General features: G+C 41.8%; 1 protein-coding gene across 1 annotated transcript in view; it reads right to left on the bottom strand.

Moving 5' to 3' along the window:
• Window positions 1-2362: 2362 nt before the first annotated feature.
• The window catches only part of Bms1 (BMS1 ribosome biogenesis factor), a 38191-nt gene continuing 13903 nt past the window's right edge, over window positions 2363-26650 (bottom strand). Inside the window, exons 10-23 of the mRNA XM_057780633.1 lie at window positions 25586-26349; window positions 25328-25429; window positions 24142-24299; window positions 18719-18800; window positions 16678-16751; window positions 15906-16082; window positions 9368-9556; window positions 9111-9291; window positions 8888-8946; window positions 7774-7896; window positions 6714-6861; window positions 6223-6398; window positions 3333-3494; window positions 2363-2864 (exon numbers count right to left, since the gene is read on the bottom strand). Of these exons, the coding sequence (XP_057636616.1) occupies window positions 2634-2864; window positions 3333-3494; window positions 6223-6398; window positions 6714-6861; window positions 7774-7896; window positions 8888-8946; window positions 9111-9291; window positions 9368-9556; window positions 15906-16082; window positions 16678-16751; window positions 18719-18800; window positions 24142-24299; window positions 25328-25429; window positions 25586-26349 (2626 nt within the window). The 3' untranslated portion in view covers window positions 2363-2633. The remainder of the gene's footprint in view (window positions 2865-3332; window positions 3495-6222; window positions 6399-6713; window positions 6862-7773; window positions 7897-8887; window positions 8947-9110; window positions 9292-9367; window positions 9557-15905; window positions 16083-16677; window positions 16752-18718; window positions 18801-24141; window positions 24300-25327; window positions 25430-25585; window positions 26350-26650) is intronic.

Here is a 26650-nt window from a genome sequence, read left to right as displayed (position 1 = left end):
GACCCAGATGTAAACCCACAAGGCTATGGACACCTGATTTTCAACAAAGTCAAAGTTATACAATGAAAGAAAGAAAACATCATGTCGGCATGTAGAAGACTGCAAATCGATCCATCTCTGACACCCTGCACAAAACCCAAGTTCAAGTGGATCAAAGACCTCAACATAAATCTAGATACATTGAACCTGATAGAAGAGAAAATGGGAAATAATCTCGAATGCATTGGCACAGGAGACAACTTCCTGAACAGAACACCAACAGCACAGGCACTAAGACCAACAATAGATGGGACTTCCTGAAACTGAAAAGTTTCTGTAAGGCAAAAGACACCGTCAATAGGACAACACGGCAGCCTATAGAATGGGGAAAGATTTTCACCAAACCCACATTTGACAGAGGATTGATTTCCAAAATACATAAAGAACTCAAGAAACTAGATACCAACAAACTAAATAATCCAATTAAAATATGGGGTACAGATCTAAACACAGAATTCTCAATAGAAGAATCTCAAATAACCAAGAAATATTTAAGATGTTCGACATCCTTAGCATCAGTAAAATGAAATTAAAATGAAAATCAAAACAACTCTGAGATTCCATCTTACAGCTACCAGAATGGCCAAGATCAAAAACAGAAGTGACAGCTCACACTGGAAGGGATTGGAAGCAAGGAGAACACTCCTCCATTGCTGGTGGGAGTACCAACGTGCACTCTTGGGCATATACCCAAAGAATGCCCAATCATACCATGAGGACACTTGCTCATCTATGTTCATAGCAGCTTTATTTGTAATAGCCAGAACCTGGAAACACCTAGATCTCCCTCAACCAAGGAACGGATAAGGAAAATGTGGTACATTCACACAACAGAGTATTACTAAGCTGTTAAAAACAAAGACACCAGGAAATCTGAAGGCAAATGGATGGAACTAGAAAACATGGTATGTCCTCACTCATAAGTGGATACTAGCTGTAAAATAAAGGACGACTATGCTACAATCCACAGACCCAGAGAGACTAGGTAACGAGGGCTCATGGGAGGAAACCCAGAACTCCCTGGGAATGGGAAACAGAAGAGATTTCATGAGAGGACTGAGGGCTGGTGGGGGTGAGAACATGAGCAAGCAGGTTGGGGGTGTGTGTGGAGGGGAAGAATACTGAAAGAGACTACTGGAAAGGGGGTGGCATCCTGGGGTCAGGTAAAAACCTTGCACAAGGGATCTCCCAGGAATCTACAAGGATGACCCTAGCTAAGACACTAAGCAATAGCCAATACATAGTCTGAACTGGGTATCTCATGTGCCTAACCCAATTGTCATCAGAAAGGTATCATCCAGCAACTGACGGAAACAGATAGAGATCCACAGTCAAACATTAGGAGGGAGTTCGGAGAATCCTGTAGAAGAGGACAAAGGATTGCAGGAGCCAGAGGGTCAAGGACATCACAAGAAAACCCACAGAATCAGCTCACCTGGGCTCCTAGGGGCTCACAGAGACTGGAGCGACAACCAGGGAGCCTGCGTGGGACTGACCTAGGCCCTCTATATATATGTTACAGTTATGTAGCTTGGTCCTCTTGTGGGACTCCTAACAGTGTGAACAGTTAGCTGTCTCCAACTCTTACAGGCTTTTGGGACCCTACTTCTCATACTGGGTCGCCTTGCTCAGGCTTAATACATGCAACTTGATATGTCATACTTTGTTGATACCCATGGAAGACCTGGTCTTTCCTGAAGAGAAATGGAGAAGAGGATTAAGGGTGGGAACGGAGGGGGAATGGACTGAGGGACTAGGAGGAGGGAGGGGAAACTATAGCAAGGGTGTAAAATAAGTAAATTTATCTTAAAAAACCAAAACAAATATAGTCACGTGTAATGCATGAGGATCATCTAAGCCAGCACCACAATCCCCTGGTTTAGAACATTTTAAAAGCATGATGGAGCCTACCTTTAATTCCAGCTCTCAGGATGCAGATGCAGGCAGTGGGTCTCTGTGAGTTCAAGGCCAGCTTGGTTTACAAAGTAAGTTCCAGGATAGCCAGAGCTACACAGAGAGACCCTAGCTCAAAAACACCAAAACCAAAACCAAAAGTACTTACTTTACCTAGCTACTATACTATCCAATGAAAGAAAACATGAAATTTTTATTACTATCCACTAGGAACAGTAATAAAAGAGTTTTTTAAAAAAATTAAAGATTGGTTAGAACAATGCACTTTTCACACAGAATCCAAAAGCTTGAGTTATTATTTTTCCCCCAGGACCCTCATGCAGACAGCAGAGTAAGCAGTTATTTCTCAGTTATTTATAGCAAACTGTCATATATTGCCTTCAAACAAATCACTTGGTCAGAATTAATGGGAAAATAGTTTAATACTTTTATATCACAAAATAAACCGAGACAGGAGAAGCAGTGAGCTAATTCACAAGCCCTCGGTTCCCCTGCCGTGGTCCCGTCTCACCGGACACTGGGAACAAGCACACACCCACTGGCAGGTTCTACAGTTCCTGCTCAAGGCAGAGTCAGGAGGACACATCCCAGTCTCCTGGGCTCGCACCCTGATGTGTCCTAAGCACTGAAGTCACCATGGCTGCCGCTCTAGAGGACAGCCCCTCCATTATGGAGACACTTCAGCTCTCCTTAGCCCTAGCTCCTTTCAGACTGGACTTCTGACTCCGTTTCTCCTTCTGACCCTGGATCGAGAAGAACTTCTTCCTCAGGTCCTTCAGCCGCCTCAGCTTTTCCTCTTCCTCCTTCTGCTTCATCTTCACGTGCTCCTTGTTGTGCAAGCTTCTCTGTTCTTTGGCGTTTTTCATTTTATGGTTGTGTACTGTGCTCAGAGCACCTAGCAGAGCCAGGACCTAACAAGACAAAAGATGGTGAGCACAAGCCAGCCAAAGCCTGCCTGTCACCTACATGATCAGGACCTCACCACACCGACCGCTGGTATCAAATGAGATTCAATCCCAAATGGAAACTGAGTGAAAATTCATCATGACTTGCACGGGGATGTAGGTTTGCATGCATTTGATACAACTAATATGATAAAACAATCCACATTTACCACTGTATGGAATCATATGCAGCTAGCTGCTGAGTGGTTCACCAGACAGGTGTCCCTATTCAAATATAGGCGGAATATGACTAACCAAGGATGTCAAACAGCCTCTGGGTTTTCCCCCAATTTCCAGTTCAGGGGCCTTGTATCAGTCTGGCCCTTATGCTTTCCCAGTGAAGACTCAGAACACAGTGGAAATGACAAGCGTGCTGCCCAAAGCACTGTTTTCATATCTAAACACAATGAGAAATAAGTCCCTCTCTGACAGTACCTTCCTCTCGTGAGGTTCACGTATGACAGCCGGTCTCTGCTTGTCCCTTGGCACTTTGCCTGCCTTTGCTTGGATCTTGGGCTTGTTCTTAAATGGCAGAGCCTTCTGCAAGGCTTTCGGAATGTGCAGTGAATTAAAATGTTTCTTTTGTCTAAGGATTGGCTGAAAAAGAAAAAATAAAACTGAGACTATATTTAAAGTATAACTCATATGTACTTAAAACTGTATCTAAGATCTTTTCATGGACCGCCTTTTCTACAAACTAGCCACATTACCATCTGACTGCCAGAAATCAGGATTCAGTCACCCATCCAATGTGGACACTTCAACAGGCATCTACACAGCTAGGCAAAACAAAGAGTACACACATCACAGCCACAGGTCTCCTGAAAAGCCAACAGGCCTACTTGAACAGAGCAGAGCTACGGGTCTTCAACAGAACATAAGAGATTCAAAGTATCTCAGCAGAGAACTTGGGTTTTCTCTTTGGGAATCTGGGGTGGTGCTCTTCTAGCATAACAAGGAGAGTCTAGATTCTCATTGTGACTGTCAACTTCTTTTCCTCAGCAGTCAAAGTTGAACTTAATTCTGACAGAAGGACAGTAGACAGCACACAAGGCACAATCTAGACACTGAATTCTATGCTCAAATGAAATAGTCTGACCTGGATATTTAACCACTCCAGAGATTACTGTAAACAGAGTTCTGCAGGAGCCACGCCAAAGGTGAGAGGTGGTGTGCAGGGAATCTCTGCTGGGCTTCTATTTCTCTAAGATATCGCCCACAGTGTCTTTCAGAACCCTGGTTAAAGAACTCAAACCTTCAGATTTAAAGAACTTGGATAAGCCTTCTCCAAAAAGGGGTAAACAGGACAGGATGGGATAAGAGGCCCCACCTGTAACTGAGGAGCTACTGACATTTGGTGGCTACTAGAGAGAGAAAGTAGTTGTTTTGGGGGTACAGTCAATAGCAGAGGACAGCCAATTGCCTAGACCCACATGGATTCAGTAGGCTGTTCTTTAAAAACAAAGAAGAGGACATGGGGGGGTGGGGGGGCTAGGAGGAAGAGGTCGGGGGTATCTGTGGGTGGATATGATCAAGACATACACATATACATATACGCATATTGTTGTGGAATATTTAGCTGTGCAAAGATGTGTTGCATTTATGTTGCAGAGTATTTAACTATGTAAAGATGTGTTGCATTTATGTTGCAGAGTATTTAACTATGTAAAGACGTGTTGCATTTATGTTGCAGAGTATTTAACTATGTAAAGATGTGTTGCTGTCTTATCTTGCCTGCCTAAGGCACCTGACTGACGTAATAAGAAGCTGAATGGACTACAGTGAGAGAGAAGGTATAGGGTGACTTCTGGGCAGGAAGAGTAAGTAGGAGGAATTTAGGCTCAGGGAAGAAAGAAAAGGAGACACCGGGATCCATCCAGTCAGACACGGAGAAAACAGGAAAGGAGGACATACAGAGTGAACGGTAAAAATCACTGCGGCAAAACGCTGATGACTAGAAACAGGAAAATTAATTTAGAAGAGATAGTGGGACAAGCCTAAGCTAAGGCTGAGCTTTTATTACTAATAATAAGTCTTCGTGTCTTTACTGGGAGCTGGGAGCAGACCAAAGGAAACTCTAACTACAGCATATACTCACATATATAATTATATAACTTATGTAATATAAATGCACATGCATTGCCAAAGAATAAATTAAACAGTCTTTAGAAACTTGTATTACTAGGCTACAGTAAGGAAAATAGAAACAGACTATCAGTATGGAAGGGAAAGCTCAGAAACCTCCAGATCCATGTGGTCAACTATGCAAAGGCAAGCAAAGACACAAGATAACCTTGTCAAGAAACATGTGAAAACTGTATCTCACTGAAAGTATAAAAGTAAGTTTTTAATCCTACAGCTAAATCAACTCAAAATGGCTCAGTGTTAGACCCAAACCCTAAATGTTTCCAGGAGAAAATTGCCTATATTTTTTCTGGGTGTCACACCAGAAAGAAGCAAAACCCCAAAGGGAAATGACATCAAAGTAAAAAGCTTCTGCACCGCACCACAGAACAATCTACAAAACGTAAAAGCAAACGCTAAACAGGAAAAGAATTATTTGTGAGCTGCCTACCTGAAAGGGGTTAGGACAGGGCTTAAAAAGGGCTCTCACAAGCAAATCACACAAAACAAATAAGCAGGGCCGGGAACCCATTCAGTCTAACAATGATAATAGTGTCAAGGGGTGAAGGCCCCACCCCCCAACCCCCAGAAGCTCCTCCAAAACAACCTGTCTAAAACAATGGGCAAAACACCTGAGCAAGCATCTCTCCTAAGGAAACAAAATGAGTGATGAGAACAGGGAGACAGGGGTGAGAAGATACAAAATGACAGAAATGCAGGACCAGTGTGACAATGTCCAGAGCAGAGGAGATCTGATACACAGAAGAACCATGGTTCATACAAATGTTTCATGTTTGGGATTTTTGTAAAGTATTTGAGCAAGGGGATGAAATGGTAGATTCATGAAATCTGCTTCACCCACAGTACGTAAGCACCTTACCAAATCCACATGCACCTCACAATGTCATTGGGAATTCTCAAACAGAACATTATGATTTTACAAAATATTTTAATTTCATTTCCAATTTTGAGAAAACCAATGGCACCATTTTTCTGTGTTCTTCCCCCAAAACAGCAAACAAATATATAATTGTTCAAATCAGATTCAGCACCTGACTTTATAATTGAAAATACAAGTCATATAAATAGGACATTACAGGGTTGGTATTTGGTTTGATCTCTGGTGCCGTAAGAACTAATAGTACAAATAAAGCCCCTGAGTGATGCCGCTAGGAACACAGACATGCAGACCCTTCCTTACCTTATAGAGTGAGTCCTTGTTTGGCTTCAGTTTGATGCCATGGGCAAGCCTCAGCTGATATGTTGTCCGCATCCCTGACCAGGTGTCTTTCTCACCCACAGGTTTCAGCAAAGATGTTACAGGGTTATAGAAGGCCGGGATGGAGACAGGATACCAAGTCCGCATGAAAACAATATCTAGAAGAAGATTCCAAAGGTCTGTATCCATCTCGAGTAATACACATACATGTGCACACCCCAAGTCGCCCCAACATCTCTACCTGATTAAACAGTATTGGAAAAAGAACTTAGCCAATTAAACTCCTGCTAACTATCACAAGGCTGTGGGTGTGAGCCCAGCAAGTACAAACACAGTGTGGATACTCCAACTGGACAGGGCTGGAGCTGACAGGCCTGAAGATCAGAACTCCTTCTAATCAATACCAGTGACAGTCAGTAACAAACCAGTAACAAACAGCACAGTGTCCTTAGCACACCACAAAGGAGTCTTACCACTCATTAACAACTTGTCCTCAAAGCTGGCTCGGAACGCCCCTTCTGGAGCCCGGAGCGCTTTCTTGATTTGTCCCCTTATTCCACTGACAGTTCGAATGACAGCACCTTCAAATTTGGCTACTTCCAAGGCAGAGTTAAACATTCCCTAAATGCAACAAAATAAAAACACTCACATATATACATTGCCATTTATTTCACTGGTTAAAAAACAAAAATCAATTCACTAAACGTGAAATTACTAACATCAAAAAGTATGCTACTCAATTTTATTTTCACGGAAATAAACTCTACAAGAGCAAAGAGGTATTTATGGATGTGAAGTGGCCTAGACAGCCTTGGCATCCTCTTCTGTGCAGGCTTCACAGGCACTCTACCACTGTACCGCCCTCTGTACAAGCACTGAGCTCCACCGCCTGCCCTTACGATCTTATTCCGAATGAAATTTCCCACCTGCCCTCTCTGACCCTGTGAAGCTAAGTGCACAGTCTGCTGAAATCTTGTCGTTTGCTGCAAACTGCTTTGTACTTTCTACTCAACAATCAGACAAATGTAATATTTTCTTTCCCCTCACTAACACAGCTTTAAAGTAATAAAACCCAATGGATGAGTCTGTGTTGGTTCTGGGATAGTCTCACAGCTATAGTTACTAAGTATTTCTGACTTTAAGTGCAGTACAAATCAATAAAAATAAAAAAAAAATATCAAATGTCAAGATTTCAAACACTTTCCTAAAAACTCTAAACTTGCACTTTCAAGTACAGGAAAATCTGCTATCTAACCCCACTTCATGACTCCCAGTCAAAACAAACGCACATCTAGACACTGTCTAACAGGACCTTCATGCTTGTGGATGATGTGTAGGACCCACAGACGAACTTGTAGCTAGACTTCAGTTTCTAGCCCAAAGATAGCCCATTACAAACATAAAATTATCTCAAAATCTGAGAAGAAAAACCACATTGGAAATATTGCTAGCTCTAAATATTATAGGCAATCAAAGAACATTCTACTCTTTCTTTAACAATATATAACTTGAGGAATATATGGATATACAGACCTTAATAAATGAAGTATTCTTGAATATTTTAAAAGGAAAACCAGTTAGTTTTAATTTCTTCACAATTTTTATGGATTTATCCAGGTCAAGGACAACTCCAGTCGCAGCAATCCGAAAGTCAGGCTAAAAAGAACAACAAAAATTTGAAAATAATAATATAAAAAGAAAAATTACAACTATCTGATATAATAATACCAAATTTTCATTCACATAAACAGTACAAAAGACAGAATTTTATTTCTTTTCTTACTAGGTACTTATAGTTTTGTTTGCTGTAGAAACAGTCTAACGCTCCTGGGCTCACCAACTCTGTGGCACAGGATGTCCTAGAATGCTGCCTCCACCTTCCTGGCTGTAAACTAGGATTTTAAGGATGCTAAGTCACTGCTGCTAACTTAAATATGCTCCTGAGAGTGATTTCATAGTAACAGTTTCACAACAACAATCAACTCAGAATCAAAGGAAAAGGCAAATTCAGTTGCAACATTTAAAAATGAGATTTTGGACCTCTAGGTAGCCCGCCTATTTATTACTCTTTTTTCTCATGTTATGTAGAGCCGATAAATAAAGCTTGTTTTCTGCCCAAAGACAACAGTGAACACAGTTTGTCCACATCACTACTAAGGGACAGCACCATGCCTAAAGGGTTACAGTGGATTCATAAAACGTGATGTAATAATTAGTATCCAGTGAACACGATTACAGACTTTTTAAGTAAGCCCAAACAAGGCACTAAAATATACAGTGACGTCAGTGCCATTATAATTCTCCCTCTCTCATGACTCCCACACTCTACTTAGGAAAGCCAGGCAGGGCGATTCACACCAGGAATTCCGACATTCAGATGACTGAGGTTAGTGAGTTCTAGGCCAGTCTGGGCTACATATCAAGATCTTCTTCGAAAGAAAAGCGGGGAGGGAGGGAGGGAGGGAGGGAGGGAGGGAGGGAGGGAGGGAGGGAGGGAGGGAGGGAGGGAGGGAGGACAAAGACTGAGGAAGACGCAGGGCAAGGAGAAACATCAAATGTGGTTGATTTTCAACTTAGTTTCAAGAATTCAGTTCATAGTCTCTAGTTTATTTGACTGACTGATGAAGAATGCATCTCTGATATTTACCATTGCACCACTGACAGACTGTACTGCCAAAAATCCAGTTCCTTGTGGGGTGATAGGACCTTAAAGAAAACAGAAAAGAAAATATAATAGACCACACATTTTACTCCAACCTCTTTTCTCAAACAAATCTTTGATGTTGGGCTTTCGTGACAAGCAGAGAACATACAGCGATATAACCCTAAATGGCAAAAACTGATCTTATATTATTATAATCACAATTTACCCCAGAAAGTTGCTCCACAATGCATGTGCTGTGGGGTGTATTTTAGAAGCCTCTGTCTGCCATTGTGGTCTTCAATATAGTACAGTGGGATTGTCTGAAACCTCCTCCATCCTACAGAAAAAATAATTGGATCTCGAGACTTGAGGATTTTCTTATACCAGCGATGTTTCTTGAGGCGCATCTAGAGACATAAACATTCAATAAAACAGTGTACATCCAAACAACCTGTCTCCAAGCCTGCAGCAAAAAGCACCTACCTGCACATATCCCACAGTGCCCTCACTATTGCCCAAACCACCCAGAATAATTGGGTAGTGTGGGTCGAAGTTCTGCACAAATTCACAGGGGATGTTTTCAATCTCAATTCGAACATACATTCCAGGTCGAAAACCCTCATATTGAACTCTGGTTTCATCTTCTTGGTCTTCAAATTCAGCATGGTTAAGCTACAGATGAGAAAAGGGACCAGAACAGAAGCACAATGAACCCACACCACCAGTATTCTTAGTCAGCATTAAGATTAAAGTTTTAAAAATACAAAGGAATCATGGACACGACAATTTAGGTTTTTATTGTAATAAAAAGCCATATCCTCTTCAACTCTAAGACATTTACAACTTTAAGATATTTTCCAACTGTATTTTCTGTTGCTCTAAGTCACAGCCACTAACTCCAAAAGATCTCTGAATGGTGCTCAGCAAATGGTGCTGGGCTATACTCTAACTCTCCTGGCTCTCTGTCAATCATTTTATATAACTTTGCTCATCATCAGTCTTAGGACAGCCAACCCATCCTCCCTTATCCTCATTCTAGCTGTTTCTGCTTCCAGGCAGCTGTGTTCTGGTGTTTGTACCCACACAGGCTTTTATTATGACTCTGCACTGTGCGTTAAGGACAAGTAACAACTTGGCCAAATAATTTTTTTTTTTTTTTGGAAACAAGATCTGTGTAATCCAGGCTAGCCTCAGTCTTCTGAGTGCATGAATTATTAAGGTTGCACACGTGTATTGGCAGGTATCTGTGACCCAGCAGCACAGGAGGCAACAGTCTACAGATTATTAAATCACATCTCTATTCAAGGGCAAACTTTCGGTTCCCAAAAGATCTTCCTTCTATTACTTTTTCTCATTTTTCCAAAATCCTTTGAGTTCTCTTTCTTCACCAACTACTGTTCCATTTCTCTGCTTCACTTTGAACAAAATTCCATGTTCCCTCTGAGTCAGTCTCCAGACCAGCAGCTGCTTGTCTTGTAGCCGCCTTTACCTACCATTGTTTGAAAGCATTTGTCAGTCACCACAGACCTCTGCCATGCCTTATCCAGTGGTTGTTCGCCCCTAGCAATAAGAACTGAAGTATATTCTGTCTATACGGTTGGCTTCTCCGTTTCTTGGCCACTCTTCAGCCTATGCCCCATCTCTCCACTCAACTGTTCTCCCTCTCTGTGCTAATTTCCCAAGTACCTTATGGCCTGAAGGAGCCTGAGTCCTGCGCGTCAAGGCCCTGATTGAACTTAACACTGTTTGTCTGAGCATCATCACTAACCTAACCAGTTATCAAAGCTACACTACCTAAAGGCTTCCTACCCTATCGTGAAAACTGACCTTTTCAGGAATTTCCAGGTGAGCTTCCACTCACTCTCTACTCCTACATATAGTCCACCAGAAAACTTACCAATCCATCCTTTGGAAAAAATTACATCTAGACCTCACCTACACTGCCATCTCCACCCAAACTGCTACCTTAATCCCTGCGTCCCTTCAAAAGGGAGAGATCATGACTATCTTTTTCTGCCTAAAACCTTCCTTAAGCCCCACATCACTCAGGAAAACATGAAGTTCTATATAACTGCCCACAAGGTTTTAAATTCTGGGGCTAGAGAGATGGCTCAGTGGGTAAGAGCACTGGCTGCTCTTCCAGAGGTACTGAGTCCAGTTCCCAGAAATCACATGGTGGCTAACAACCATCTGTAATGAGATCTGGTGGCCTCATCTGGCCTGCAGGCACACATGCAGGCAGAACACTATATTCTTCTTCTTTTTCTTTTTTAATATTTATTTATTACGTATACAATGTTCTCTCTGTGTGTATGCCTGAAGGCCAGAAGAGGGCACCAAACCTCATTACAGATGTTTGTGAGCCACTATGTGGTTGCTGGGAATTGAACTCAGGACCTTTGGAAGAGCAGGCAATGCTCTTAACCACTGAGCCATCTCTCCAGCCCCCAGAACACTATATTCTTAATAAACTTTAAAAACAAAAAGATTTTAAATTGCAAATGGCTTGAACTAGAGACTACAAAGATTATCTCTATATTGTTTAGTCACTCCCGTAAAAAGTCAATACAGACTAGAAACCACTAATTTATGACTACCAGGAGACATTTCTTCACACTGGAGTCTCTACCCTTCACACGCTAAGCTCTACCTTCCAATCTTAGGATGTGCTGAAGTGAGCAGCAGAGACACTTTCTCTGACTAGATGAAGGTCTAGACGAGCAAAGCTTGCCAACCACGTTTTCAAGTTCAAAGGAATTCTCAGTGCTTCCACCAACAAAGTGTGACTCAAACACTCCATCAATTGTGCACAGCTTTGTGTCCTTTGTGCCTGCTTCTGGTGAAATCACCGCCCACCACGGCCATAAGCAGGAGCACCCCCACTTCTCCTTCTGCATGCACTCCTCTCCCATCTGCATCTGCCTTGACATATAATACCCATCTGAACAACAAAGATGTGTCAAAACTCCCCCAGAAAGAACTTTGTGCACATAAGTCAATCAAACCATTCAGCTACTTGTTCAAAGCATTAAGTGATCAGAATTTGAACCTAGGCTTGTACCGCACATCAATATGTACACCAAGAGATGCAGTCAGCACCACTATTAGTAGCCTTTAGGGACCTCCACTCAGGTAAACCAGACCCTTAGGAACTTCAGGGCAATTGGAGAGAGGCTAAGTTACAGCGTGCCAGGTAATAACAGAGACAGGCAGTATGCAGTTACAAGTCAGGGTGTGGACTTCTTGAGAGTGACTCTTCCTTAGCTGTCCTTATAATGAGAGGTAACTTTATGCATTGTTGTAAGCTATATTTTTTTCAAAGTATGTAATTTACAAGGTATCAAGCTTAAAAACTAAAGTTTATTTAAGTGAAAATATATACAAGCTGGTTTACTTACTCATCTTAAAGTGCCTTCTTTAGTGGGCTGGGGAGATGGCTCAGTGAGTAAGAGTGCTTGCTAGGTGCAGGCATGAGGACCTAGTTTGGACCCCCAGAACACACATAAAAAGTAGGCATGGCTATGCATGCCTACAACCTCAGCTCTGTGGTAGGTGGAAATGGGGGGCTTGGGGTCTACCAGCAGTGCTCCAGCAGGGTTCAGCAGGAGATCTGTCTCAAAGGACGACAGTAGACAGCAACGGAGCATGGCAGATGTCCTCTTTCAGCTACGCAGGTGTTCAGAGGCGTGCATTCACACATTCACAGAAAGACAATTTTCCTTTGTAAATGAAATTTTAGGTGGTTTTTATGTGATGCACTGTTTAGATTTAGAAATGAGTTCAGAGAGGAGTGCTAACATGTTTAAATCCAAGGCCACAAACAATTTAGCCTGAAAAAATTATAGTTTGAGGATTTTTAACATTCTTGAAGTGTTATCTTTGTAGGCAGTTCTGATTTTTCAACTGTGTTGGTGCTTCTTGACTCTCATACAAAATATAAACTAGATCCCAGAATAAGTACCTCTCTGATGGAGGAGTTACTTTCATTTAATAAAGAAACTGCCATGGCCCATTTATAGGACAGTCCTTAGGTGGGTGGAGTAAACAGAACAGAATGCTGGGAGAAAGAAGCCGAGTGAGGAGTCGCCATGATTCTCCCACTCCAGACAGACGCAGGTTAAGATCTTTCCTGGTAAGCCAGCTCATGGGCTACACAGAATATTAGAAATGGGTTAGATCAATATGTAAGAGCTAGCCAATAAGAGGCCGGAACTAATGGGCCAGGCAGTGATTAAAAGAATACAGTTTCTGTGTAATTATTTTGGGGCATAAGCCATGCGGGCAGCCGGGTGCCGGGGACGCAGCCCTGCTGCTCATATTACAACAGAGTGGCACCCAACATGCTAATGAACTCCACGTAAAACCTGAGAGGGCTTAAAAAGGACACAGAGAGAATTTAAGACAGCTTTTTGCTGTTTGTGGGTTGCGTGCGGCAAAGAAATTGTCCTGACTCAGCAACAGGAAAAAACTGGCTGTTTTAAAATGCCGGCTTTCTGGGCTGTGCCGCCATCGCAATCTCTGTCTGGCTCCTGCTGGAGACAGAGCTTTTGAATGGAGCATTTGGAGTAAAGTGCTACGGCTTGCTTGATGGCAATGTGGACTGCTGTGTGCCTGGAACTGTGTGTGGCCAGGGGCACCAAATGGCTCTAAGGCAGGAGGGCTCAGCTCTGCCATGCTGAACTGTGCTGGTCTCAGGCAGGAACTACCATAATTACCATAATAACAGCGCAGTTAAGGTTTCGACTGGGAAGGACACAGGCGGTACCGTATTACCCCTACATGGTGCAACTTAAGTTTTTAAGAACTGCTTAACATTTTAAGAAATGCTCCTGAAAAAAAAAAAATTACAGATTCACAATAAAACAGATTCAGACATAAAAGACCTCTATGGGTCACAGTGTTGGATGAATGTACGTAGGCTTGAGAGAAACAAAATATATATATATATAGAATAAAGTTAATGCCCTTAAAAAAGGGGGATAAAGTCTTTAAAGAGACAGAGTACAGATAGTTATAGATTAAAAGAAATAAAAAAATAAGCCACGTAAAAATGTAAATTCACAGAGTCTGGATTTTTTGTATTATTGTGTTTTCTTTAAAATTTTTGACTGTAAAGGAGCTAACTGCAGAGAGACATTTCATTATATGGGCTGCCAAGTTAAACCAAAATGGATATAAGGGTATTATGATTTCAGAATATGGGTCTAAGGATATGATGCTTTGGAGAGGGTCTTCTTTTGTTTTCACAGAGGACGAGACCCTGTTAATTGCTTCTATCCCAATATGGTATGACAGACCACGCCCTCCTGAAAGGTTACTGTGAACACCCTCAAAAAATTACTTCACTCAACTGCCAACTGAGATGACCCTGGCACACAGGTTATACCATAAAAGACCCCAATAACAGCGCCCCCATTCAGCAGGAAGCAGTTTGGAGAAAAAAACTGGGCCCATGTTCCCAAATATTGTTTATAAATGTTCTTTTACATTTAAAGGGGGATATGATATAGATATGAATAATTTGCATTGGTGTGGATTTGAAGGTCAATTTTGTTATATGTATATGCATATTTCTAATCTTGATTAAGGTATTGTGATTGTATAGTTCATTTAAAAATGTAATGTATATAGGTTGTTAATGGATAATCATCGATAATTGTCAAGCTTTTAGTCATGTTAGTTAGATTTTCTAGATATGCATAGATATATTTCAGCTAGATAGGCATTCTTCATATCTTTCAAAGACTGCAGAATATGGCATTTAATGTTTTAATAACTTAGGGCTTTTCATGACAATGAGACACGTCTGCTCCTGGAAGCACCAATCTACTTCAAGAGGAAGATGGGCATCGAAGAGGCTCCTTATGGAGTTTGATAGCCATTTGGGCAAGAAACTGCTCTTGCCTGGACTGATGTATAAACTGGATGCAAAGAACCCGCAGAGAGAGGACTGCTGAACTTGCCTAAAGGTGAGATGGTCTTTCGGGATTCCTGACTCATGAAAGAGTCTGCGAGACATTCTGCAGGACACAGCAGATAGTGACTGGACTGTCTTTGGAATTTCCTGCTTCATGAAAATGTGTCTGCTGGATACTATGGGCCTGTAGGCCGAAGATGGATGCCCCAACGGTACAAAAGAACTTTGGGTGACTGTCCAGGCAGCGAGATGTCTCTGTCATTTCTAAAGTTTGAAGTTTCTTATTTCTTGTTTACTTAGGTAATATTATATCCTTCTGGAGTCTTTGATGGAGTTGAAGAATGGTTAGTTATAGTTATAGTTTTCCTTACTTATGATAAAAGATAAAATAGATATAAATATTGTAACTGTAATTCTTGCTTGATAACCGTTTTGTTATATGTAATTTTACTATGTTAAAGTTAAAGCCTTTCTTTTTTGTTTAAACAAAAAAAGGGGAAATGATGGAGGAGTTACTTTCATTTAATAAAGAAACTGCCTTGGCCCATTTATAGGCCAGCCCTTAGGTGGGTGGAGTAAACAGAACAGAATGCTGGGAGAAAGAAGCTGAGTGAGGAGTCGCCATGATTCTCCCACCTGACACAGACGCAGGTTAAGATCCCCCTGGTAAGCCACCTCGTGGGGCTACACAGAATATTAGAAATGGGTTAGATCACTATGTAAGAGCTAGCCAATAAGAGGCTGGAACTAATGGGCCAGGCAGTGTTTAAAAGAATACAGTTTCCGTGTAATTATTTCGGGGCATAAGCTAGCCAATGCGGGAGCCAGGGCGGCCGGAATGCAGCCCCGCTGTTCATATTACAACACCTCTCTTCTCACGTTCCCTTAACTTTTCTATCATCCTATCCTGCCTCGACGGCATGAGTTCCTTGGAAGCAGGGACCATGTCTCAGTCATCACTGCTTGCCAAGTATGTGGGGCTTGGTACAAGGTGGTGCTGATGAGAAGAGAAGGCAATCAAGGTCTGAAGAATTCCATAATCTGGGCTCAAAGTCAAAGGAAAACAAGGAGCAGGCCAGTAGGTGGCGCTGCCTGCTTTCTTACCTGCGCTTGTCTCTGCATTTCACCCTTAAGATCATCGAAATACGTGCTTTCTCCCCCATCGTACTCTGCATCAAACAGCTCCTTCAACTTCCTCTTCTTATTCAGGTGCTTTTTCTTGGCACTTTCCTCCTCATCTGGGTCATTTTCTTCCTTAATGTCTTCTTCTGTATCTTCACTCTTAAATTTCCAGATTAAAAATTATTGAGAAGCTTAGGGAGAACTTTCTTTAAACAAACAAAGCAGATTTTTATAGTGTTTGAGCTTACAAATTCTTTGATATGGCTATCATGACCAACAGACTTTGGCGCTGATCTGGGTGTGGCAAATTGCATGAGAGAAGTGTCTCCCAGCTAGATGTTCCAAGACACTGTTCAAACTACTATCCGGAAGAACAAGGAACTTTTTTGTTTAATTGTGTTTTTATCATTGAATGTTGGCAAAAGAAAGACAAATAAAAAGCATGAACTTCTCTGTGAGTTCGAGGCCAGCCTGGTTTACAAAAGCTAGTTCCAGGACAGGCACCAAAAAAGCTACGGAGAAACCATGTCTTGAAAATTAAAAAAAAAAAAAAAAAAAAAAGCATGAACTTGAGAGATGACTTCAGCAAGGAGGAGGGATGGACAGCAGCAGCATCCATACGCTGTACAAATCAACTGTCTGATCATCTGCTGCCACTCTCTAGGAAGCTATCAATCCATGACAGGGAAGTCAAAGCAGACCCCATAAGACACACTGACCAGATCAAGCTGGCAGAGCCACATCAAAGCCATACCTGAGTATCCGGACCCGGTTTTCCCTTGTGCACGTCCCCTGTTTCTAGGTCTTCGAAGTCCCCATAGAGCTCCTCTGAAAAAGAACATCTCCATGTGTGTCTGTGACACTAGCACCGCCCAGCTGGCCACCCCTGTGCTCTGCACTGCAAACCTCATCTCTGTTGTTCCCATCACTATACATGAGTCCTAAGCTTACATGGCCTTACATGCTTAGGAAAAGTAGATAGATCCGAGACTTAAACCTCACTTAGTGAAGGACTATCTCTCATGTCAAAGTAATGGACACTGGATAAGACACATAAGTGCAGCCATGAAGGTCAACTCCAAAACATTTCAAAGAATAAGTGAAGAGACAGCCTGATAGCAGCCCATGTGAAGTGTCTCAGAGAAGACAACACAACAGAGGCACCATGATAACACAACAGAGGCACCATGCTAAGACGATGTAAGTACAGAACCTGGAACAAAACTAGAGCTCAAAACTGTTGATCTCATAGGAAGAGTTCATTAATTCATGTATTTGCTCACTGTAGAGCTCTGGGTTCGGTTATAGGCTGTTCTCTTTAAAATACACAAGTTAAGAATGCCTTTGGGAGGGAGACATTTACTGTTATTAAGATATATTCACATAACAGATAGAAAGCTCTTATTTATAATAAAAACAATTTAAGTATATAACTAGAAGTGTTGGAAATTTACACACTAAAAAAAAAAAAATCAATAAAAAATAACAGGGCTAGTGACATAGCCCAGTAAGCAGAGGGGCCCACTGCCAAGCCTGAAGACCTGAGACCAATTCCCAGGACCCCCAGCTCCTGCAGGCTGTCTTCTGTCTCCACACACATGCTAGCTATGTAAGAGTTTTATGATGTCACCAGGGGGCACAAAAGGAATATCGGCAGACACTGCTTTCTTTCATAACAGCTTTCTGTAACACTGGGTCCAGCACACCTGACACCCTCTTCTGGCCTTCAGGGGCATGCGGCACACACATGGTGCACATACATGCAGGCAAAATATTTATGCAAGGAAAACTAAGAATACATTTATAAAAATTTCTAAATAAAATCTAAACCCCGGCCCAAAGTTTATATATAATAATGTTAAATGAAAGCAATAAAACAGATGTTAAGGCACCCTGCTTATGGGCACACGAACAAAATGACCTTCAGAATAAAAATGGTAATTGTGGACTACAAAAGGTGATCCAAGAGTTATCTGAAAATCATGTGCGCTCTCTCTCTCTCTCTCTCTCTCTCTCTCTCTCTCTCTCTCTCTCTCTCTCTGTGTGTGTGTGTGTGTGTGTGTGTGTGTGTGTGTGTGGTGTGTGTGATGGGATACCGGGAATGAACTCAAGGCCTCTGTATGTCAGATGAGAACTCTATTACTGAGGATGTATTCCAGGCCTTTTCCATTATGAGTAGGAGGACAGATCTCAAAATGTTAACGGATCTTTTATGTGCAGCAAGCAGACTTTTAGTATTATATGTCCTTTCTAAAACATTCTGCTATTGGTATGTACCTTTTACTTCGAAAGTTCCATGACTATTACATTCACTAAAACAAACATGTTGAGGACAACCCCCACCCACATAAATATATTTATTTATAAAAAACCTGTAGGAGGTTTCCCACTTTCCTTTAAAGTCCCCATAGAGCAAATGTGGGGGTCTTATCTGTCAGTTCCCCACAGCACTCACGACGGACTAAACTTCAACCTGACGATAGCATTAAAGAAAAGATGAAGGTAAGAATGGCTGCTGGTAAAGCCCTTGTACTTGCAAGTTCAAAGACCTAAGTTCTCTCCCCAGAATTCATGTAAACAAAACCAAGTGTCTCGCAAACCCAGTTAGAGAGGTGGATCTCTGGGTCTTGCTGGGCAGCCAGCCTAACATACTTAGTACAGGGAAATAAGAGATCAGGACTAAAGGTAAACAAACAAATGGGCCGGAAGTGCCTGAGGAAGGAACACCACCTGACGCTGCTTCAGAGGCGTGTGCACGCTCGAACATACAAAGGAAATATGCAGCCCTTACTTACCATCTGCTGCTAAGATCTTGGCAGCATCTTTCTCATCTTCCCACTTCCCCGTCACAAAGCAATCTCTGATACTGTTCATAACCTTAGACAGAAAAACCAGCACTTAGTTGACTTACACAAAACTATTTTTGAGAAATGAAGACCAGACAACAATTGCCTCTAAATACTTCTCAGGACACTTCAAACTGGCCCTGTAATCCTAGTACATACCTAGAATCCCAGCACCAGGGTTGTTGAGGCAGAATATTCAAGCTCAGTCTAAACCACACAGTGAGCTCTTAGTCAGTTTTGAATACACAGAGACTGTCTCAAAAATTAATAAGAAAGGAAATACATACTTTTGTGGATACATTCATTTCACATAAGTGTGTGAGATAATTCCTATAGAGTGACAGAAAAACATCTGCAACTTATGTATAGAAGGGACATGTACCCAGAATATATAAACTGATAAGGGGCATGTTCTCAGAAAACATAAACAACTCATAACTAAACGTGCATTTCTTCAAAACAGGAGAACAGTATGAACAGGTATAAAGACAAATAAACAGCAATCACCTGAAATGATGCTTGACAGAATTAACTATCTAAGAAATGCAAATCAATACCATGACGTGGCACATTTCACACCTTCTAATGTGACTAAAACAAAAAAAGGACAAAAATAACTCTTCAAGATGTAAATAAATTAGAACCCACAAATAATGCTGGTGGGAATGAAAAATTGCACAACTGCTTTTGAAAACAATGGATACTAGTGTAGGAGGGTCTTCTGTCTATGGGTTACTTTCATTGGTTAAATAAAGAAGCTGCCTTGGCCTTTTGATAGGCCAGCCCTTAGGTGGGTGGAGTAGACAAAACAGAATTCTGGGAGGAAGAAGGCAGTGTGGCAGATGCCATGGCTCTCCTCGCCTAGATGGACGCTGGTTAGGCTCATGCTGGTAATCCACAGTCAAGTGGCAATACAGATTATTAGAAATGGGTTAGATCAATATGTGAGAGTTAGCTAATATGGGCTAGAAATAATGGGCCAGGGAGCAATTTAATTAATACAGATCTCCGTGTGATTATTTCGGGGGTTAAGCGGCCAGGTGCCAGGAACACAGCCCACTGCTCCCTTTTACTACAGGATACTATGAGGGAAAAACTTACTTTCTCTAATCTTATCGCCAGTAACTAACATATTGTCCTGATACAGTTTTGTATATAACACTGAGATTAACGAGATAAGCAATTACATGATTTTTCTAATTTTGTTCCTTCAGATTCAACGAAGGACTAATTCTCTGGGGGGAATGTAGTTAAATATATAAATAGATAAAGAACATGAAATTGAGGAGAGACAGTGCAGGGTGGATATGATCAAAATACATTGTATACATACAGAAAAGTATCAAAGAATAAATATTATATCAGGTTCCCTAGCCACTTTTCCTGGGAAAATGACTTTTTTCCCTTCCCCACTCTTCTGCCAACAAGCAGCCATATGCAAAAAGAACAAGCCTAGTTCTAGACCTGAACCACATCCACCTAGTAAGTCTGTTCTTCCCTTTGCCATCTGTGCAGACTAGTAAGCTCTATGTCAGCTTGACACAGTCATTTGGGAAGAGGGAGCGTCAATCGAGAAAAATGCCCATAAGCCAGTATTCCATTTTTTGGATTGATAATTGATATGGGAGGGCCCAGCTCACTGTGGGCAGTGCCACCCCTGGGCTGGTGGTCCTGGGTGCTATAAGAAAGAATGCTGAGCAAGCCATGGGGAGCAAGTCACCAGGTAATACTCCTCTTCAGTTTCTTCATCAGTTCCTGCCTCCATGTTCCTGCCTTGAGTTCTTGCCCTGACTCTCTGGATATGATGAACTATGAACTTCGAGAAATAAACCCTTCCTCCCAAGCTGTTTCTGATCACATGTTTTACCCCAGCAATAGAAATCCTAGTTAAGACACCACTACAACGCTCTCCTGTCACTACCTGAAAATACAAAGGCCAGTTCTAGACCAACGCCCAACCCTCTTTGTTACTGAGACACCTCTGCTGAGTAAGTCACTTCCTTCATCTCCCACCCCCTTGTATTCATTCCCCCTTCAAAAAAAAAAGCAAAACAACAACAAAAACCAGTTACCATATCCACACCCACAAGCCTAGCTCCAGATCCATGGCCTTTGAACCTGCTTTCTTCAAGAGCCATCCTTGACTGGTGAGACACTCCTTTCCTCTCCGATCTTTCCATCTGCCCATTGCCATCGCTGCACCCACTGGCCTAGCCCTAGACCATCGGGAGCCATCTTTATGTGGTCTAACTACACAGCTCATCCACTAATTTTGTATGACCTGACTCAGGCCATACATCTGCACTGGCCCAATCCAAGGAAGGCTAGATTTTCACTTTCAGACATACAACCAAAGAAAGAAGTCCACATGCCCAGGTCAAATCCCCACAGCCAGCAAAAATAACATGAACGGCCATGACAGCATATTTCCCATCAAACCCAGTAGTCTTACTGAAGTGTTCTCTATTGAGAACTACCTAGGTGAACCCCAGGACACAATTTAAAAGCACAAGCATAAACTTTATCAAAAAAGTCAAGGAATTTAAAGACATCATCAAATACTTCATTGCACTCCACGAGGGGAACGAGAAACACCTGAGTGATGTCCAAGAAAATACAAATACATGGATGAATAAAATGAAGATAATTCACAATTTGAAAGCCGATTCAATAAAGAAAAGCACTGAAGTGTACACACGTTGAAATGAAGATGGAATTAAAAAAACCTCAATATCCTGATTAGAAAACTGCAGGGAAAGTCTGGCAAGTGAATGAATCAAGCAGAAGACAGAACATCAGGACTCGAAGCTAAAGAAGAGAATCCGGATGAAAGAAGTAAAGAAAATGAGATAATATTGAAGCACAGGAAAGGAACATTCAGGAAATGTGGGACACTATCAAAAGACCAGATCTTCTAATTATAGGCATAACTGAGGCAGAAGAATCCCAGATCTTCAACAAGATCACAGAAGCAAACTTCCCCCAAATTAAGGAAGGACAAACCCATGCAGACATAGGAAGCACACAGAACACCAAAGCCAGAAAAGAAACACCCCACAGCATATCATAGCAAAGACACTAAAGATACAGAACAAATAAAAAACCCTGGAAGCTGCCAGGAAAAAAAACACAAGTCACATATAAAGGAAAGCCCTTCAGAAAACCCGTTTTAACCCCAGGAAGGACTTCTCAGAGATGACCTCTCACTTCCGGAGCGTGCACTCTAAGCTCTAAAGCCACGGCTACCAACCAAGATCATGTACTCAGCATATTATCTGCTGTCAGTAAGAAAGAAACAAATTTTCCATGATCCAAACCTTAAAAAATTAATTTCTAACAACAAAAAAATGCTCAACAGAATACTGGAAGCAAGACTCCAAACTGAAGAGAAGAACAAACACAACCAAGAGACTTAGGAAGGAAACAAAGCTAAAATTAATGAAATACAAAGTACAACGATGAACACAAATTAGCAGGAAAAAAAGCAACAAATTGATTTCAATACACACACACAAACACACACATATATCTTTTAAATAATAACGCTATTCAATTTCCTGAACTCTTCAACCAAAAGACACAGGTTAGCTGAATGGATTAAGATACAAAACCCAGGGTCTAAACAGTTGGTTCAGCAGTAAAGAGCACTGGCTACTCCTTTAGAGGACCCAGGTTCAAGTCTCGGCACCCACATGACAGCTCACAGCTGTCTCTATCTCTAGTGCAGGAGATCTGACACCCTCACCCAGACATACATGAGGCAAAACATTAAGGCACATAAAATAAAAAGTTAAAAACAAAACAAAACAAAATCCATTTATCAATCATCTTAGGAAACTCATCTTAGCTTTAACAACACCACCTTGAAGTGAAAGGTGGATCTAAGAAAATGGGATCAAGAAGTAGGCAGGCACGGCCATCCTAATACCTGACAAAATATCTGACAAACTAAAACTAATCAGAATAGACGACGAAGAGTACTTCATTCTAATCAAGGGATCAATTAATCAGGAAAATTCACATGCATCAAACTCTGCTGTGCCCAATGTGGCTCAGCAGTCACAGGAACAAGCACTGACAAGCACTGACTGGACTTCCAGAGGACCTGGGTTTGATTCCCAACACCCATACTGTGCCTCCTAAGGGTTCCCTGGGATCTGATGTCTGCTCACCTTCACGGGCACCAGGCCCACACAGAGGCATATTGGCAGACAAAATATCCATACACACAAATCCAATTACTGTAGGTGATTTCAATACCCCACTTTCTCTAATAGATAAAAAACAACAGAGAAACCTCCGAATCAAACAGCTCTAACAGACAGACAGAATGTTCCACCCAAATGCCAAACATATTTTACTCAGCAGCACATGGAAGCTTTTCTAAAACAGGCTTGGTCACAAAACAAACCTTAACAAAGACAACTCCATGTATTCTACCCAATATTACACAATAAAAGCTGATAGCAAAAAATCCCCCAGAAAATGCATAAACTCTAAATGCATGGAGATTAAACATTTCATTACTGAATAATGGATAGGTCAAAAAAGAAACAAAGATATTCATGGAACTAAACGACTATGAAAACAACACAACAAAACCTCTGGAGCACAACAAAACCTCTGGAGCACAACAAAACCTCTGGAGCACAACAAAACCTCTGGAACACATAAAAACCTCTGGAACACATAAAAACCTCTGGAACACATAAAAACCTCTGGAACACATAAAAAGCAGTTCTGGGAGAGAAGTTTAGAACCTTGAGCATCCATAAGGTCAGAAAATGGTTTAATAATGCAACTCAAGAAAAAAACAAACCAAACCCAAACCCAGCAGATGAAAGGCAAGAAATAATAAAAATCAAAGTAGCAATTAATGAAATGGAAACAAGGAAAACAACACAAACAATCAATGACTCTAAGGCTGGTCCACTGAGAAAAGCAAGGACAACAGATTCTTGACCCAACTATCCAAAGGAAAGAAAAAGGAGACCCAAACTAATGAAATTAGAGATAACCATCGAAACATGACAACAGATAACAAAGAAGTTCAGAATATTTTAAGGAAATACTTTCAAAATCTGTACTCTGTTTAAGTTTGAAACTTGAAAGAAATGGATAAAGGATGAAAGTTAAAACAGGATGGGGGAAACCCCAAAAGGCAGCAATGCTTTCACACCAGTAGCGGGACATTTCCTTTCCTGTTCACAACACAAGTACGGAGTCCAACTAAATTCAGAACCTACTCCTGCCTGTGTGACAGAAACACGGATGTGGGCAAACAACCTGTTAGAGAAGAAGAAGCCAGGGACAGACGTGCAACACTGACATCAGCCTTTGTCTTTTCACAGCAAGCAGCTGCTCAGCATTACCTCCTCTAAATCCCAATCGTGAGGCGCCTCCACAAGGAACCGAGAGCAGTCCAGAGAGTCAGCCTTGTGCTTACACCCACGATCCGGCTGGCTGACACGGAACAGCCCTCCAAGCTCCTCTACGGCATCTCCATCATCGTCTTCATTATCCTCTGTCACTAAAGAGATCACCACAAGGGAAAGGTGAAAATAAAAACTTCAATCCTAGGACTCATTGCCCTGAACTAGTTAATACCTTAGAATTCAAGGAACTATAGTTCCTGCTCATTAGACATGTTGTGTCCTGGCCCACTCACCCACAAAAAGTCAAAAGGTCAAAGAACTTCCCCTTAATGTGTCTGGAAGACTTATCCTCTTGCAAAGCAGCAGCAAGAGAACTGGGGAGTGAAATACTGGAGGTTGGGAAAGGGAAGACATTTAAAAGAACACATCCTACAGAAGATCTTCTATGCAGAGCTCCCTTAGAACTTACTGTCACTAAATGTCTGCAGACAAAATCTACATGAAAATCAGTTCAGATCCCTCTCCAATTTTCTTATCACAGGGGCAACTTATTTCTGTACCTTTTCCCAAAGAGAACTGATAAACAAGTTTAATAAACTATAAAAATTAGTGAATACAGGCAAAGAAAATATAGAGTTCTCATTCTTACAAGGGAGGGGTGTTTCAACTATTATAGGCAGAAATATGTTCCTAACATTAAATTTAATAATGGATAATATTCTCATTAAAACTTTCATGCCAATTGAACAGCATAAGACCAATTTATGGTCCTTGTGACATTATTATAAACATCTGCCAAAGCCAGCAAAAGGCTCGGTCCTTGTGACATGATTATAAACATCTGCCAAAGCCAGCAAAAGGCTTGGTAGGGGAGGATGCTTGGCATGCAAGTCTGGTGACCTGAGTTAGATCCTGGAAAGCCATAAAAGGGTAGAAAGAGAGAACCAACTCCATACATTGCCCTCTAACCTTCACTCATATCCTTGGCACCGGTACTCTCCCATACCATAAATACACACACACACACACACAATTTAAAATGTTTGGTAAATATATAGAAGCTGATAGCCAGAAATAACGGATGTCAAAAGTATAATCCCAATCTTTGTATCAATGACCTCATTTCCTTTTCAGAAAATAATCGAAGACTTAAAACATTATAAGCTCTGGGCAGAGTTCTTACCTGTCCCATAAACCAGCTTTCGAAGATTTGGAGCTGCTTGTTGCTGCCTCAGAAAGGCCTCTGCTGCCTTCCTGGAAAGGTCTTCCTTCCACTTGAGGGCACCTGAAAGACCAACACCCAGTTACATCTGCTTACTGACCAGGGGTCACTCATTCATGACATATTCAAGCGGTTAACAACCCAAAGAGCAGACTGAAAATGTGAGCATCCTACAGATAACAATGGTGTGAGGATGCGGGCGCTCTGTGGAGCATTTACCTGACGTTTCTACAGAGTTGCTGTTCTCTTCCTTGTGATCCTCTTCCTCTCCGAGTAAGTTTTCAATGTCACTGGTCTCATCAACCAGGTTCTCTGACTCGAGTTTCTGCCCACTGCCTCCATGATGACTTGCAGGCTTTCCCCTGACAATGCCTCTGCATTCTGAGTCTTCCTCCTCTGAACTCAGCTCGGAGGCTTCAGACTCGTCTTCAGATGGACAAGCCTCTTCGGCTGTACAGTGACCAGAGTCAGAAGTGGTGAGGGCTGCTTTTGTCACTAGGGAAGGCTTCTCTCTACCCAGATGGTCCCTCCACTGATGAGATGCTGACAGTCTTGCTCCACTGTCTCCTCCAACAGATTTGGAATCCCCATCGTCTCTTTCTCCTGCAGAAGAGTCTTCATCTTCACTGCTTTCATCTGCTTCCTCTGCTGCCTCCTCTTCCCCAGAGCTCCTCTCGAGATCGTCATCGCTATCAGCAAATGCTGGCAAGTCCGCATCGCTGTCTTCTTCCTGCTCCTCGAGTTTTGGCCTTTTGCTTCCCCTAGCAGACATGTATTTACAGTCAGTGGTTTCAGCCCCGTCCTCTTCCCCTTCAGCTTCGTTGTCACTAGAGCCATTTTCCATCTGGTCACCTTCACACATTTCTTCATCATCCTCACTCTCTTCATCTCCAGACTCATCTTCCGTGTCCTCAAAAATGGCTTTCCGACGTACGCGACCAGTCTTCACGTCAAGTTGCTTTTCCTCTTTTGGCATCCACAGCCTGTATTTCAAATAAATAAAAGCTAATTCAAACTGTACAACAGTTAGTTATTCTAGAAATGTCAACCGACTGTGCAGAGGAATGAGAGGCTGAGGCAGGAGGGTTCAAGGTTCTAGTCTGCCTGAGCTATCATAGTAAAGTAAGACTACGTGTGCAACTTAGTAATTTAGTGAAACCCTGTCCCCATAGAGACGTTTAAAGAAAAATGGACTGGGGAAGAGTTTGTTGGTAGAGCTCTGAGCCAGACTGTGTGGGACCCTATGTGCACTTCTGCATTACTGAAGGAACAGCACCATCACTG

Source organism: Chionomys nivalis, chromosome 1 (assembly GCF_950005125.1).
Source record: "Chionomys nivalis chromosome 1, mChiNiv1.1, whole genome shotgun sequence".
NCBI lineage: Eukaryota > Metazoa > Chordata > Mammalia > Rodentia > Cricetidae > Chionomys > Chionomys nivalis.
Note: the sequence above shows the minus strand (reverse complement) of the source record. Positions and strands in the feature narration are given on the sequence as shown.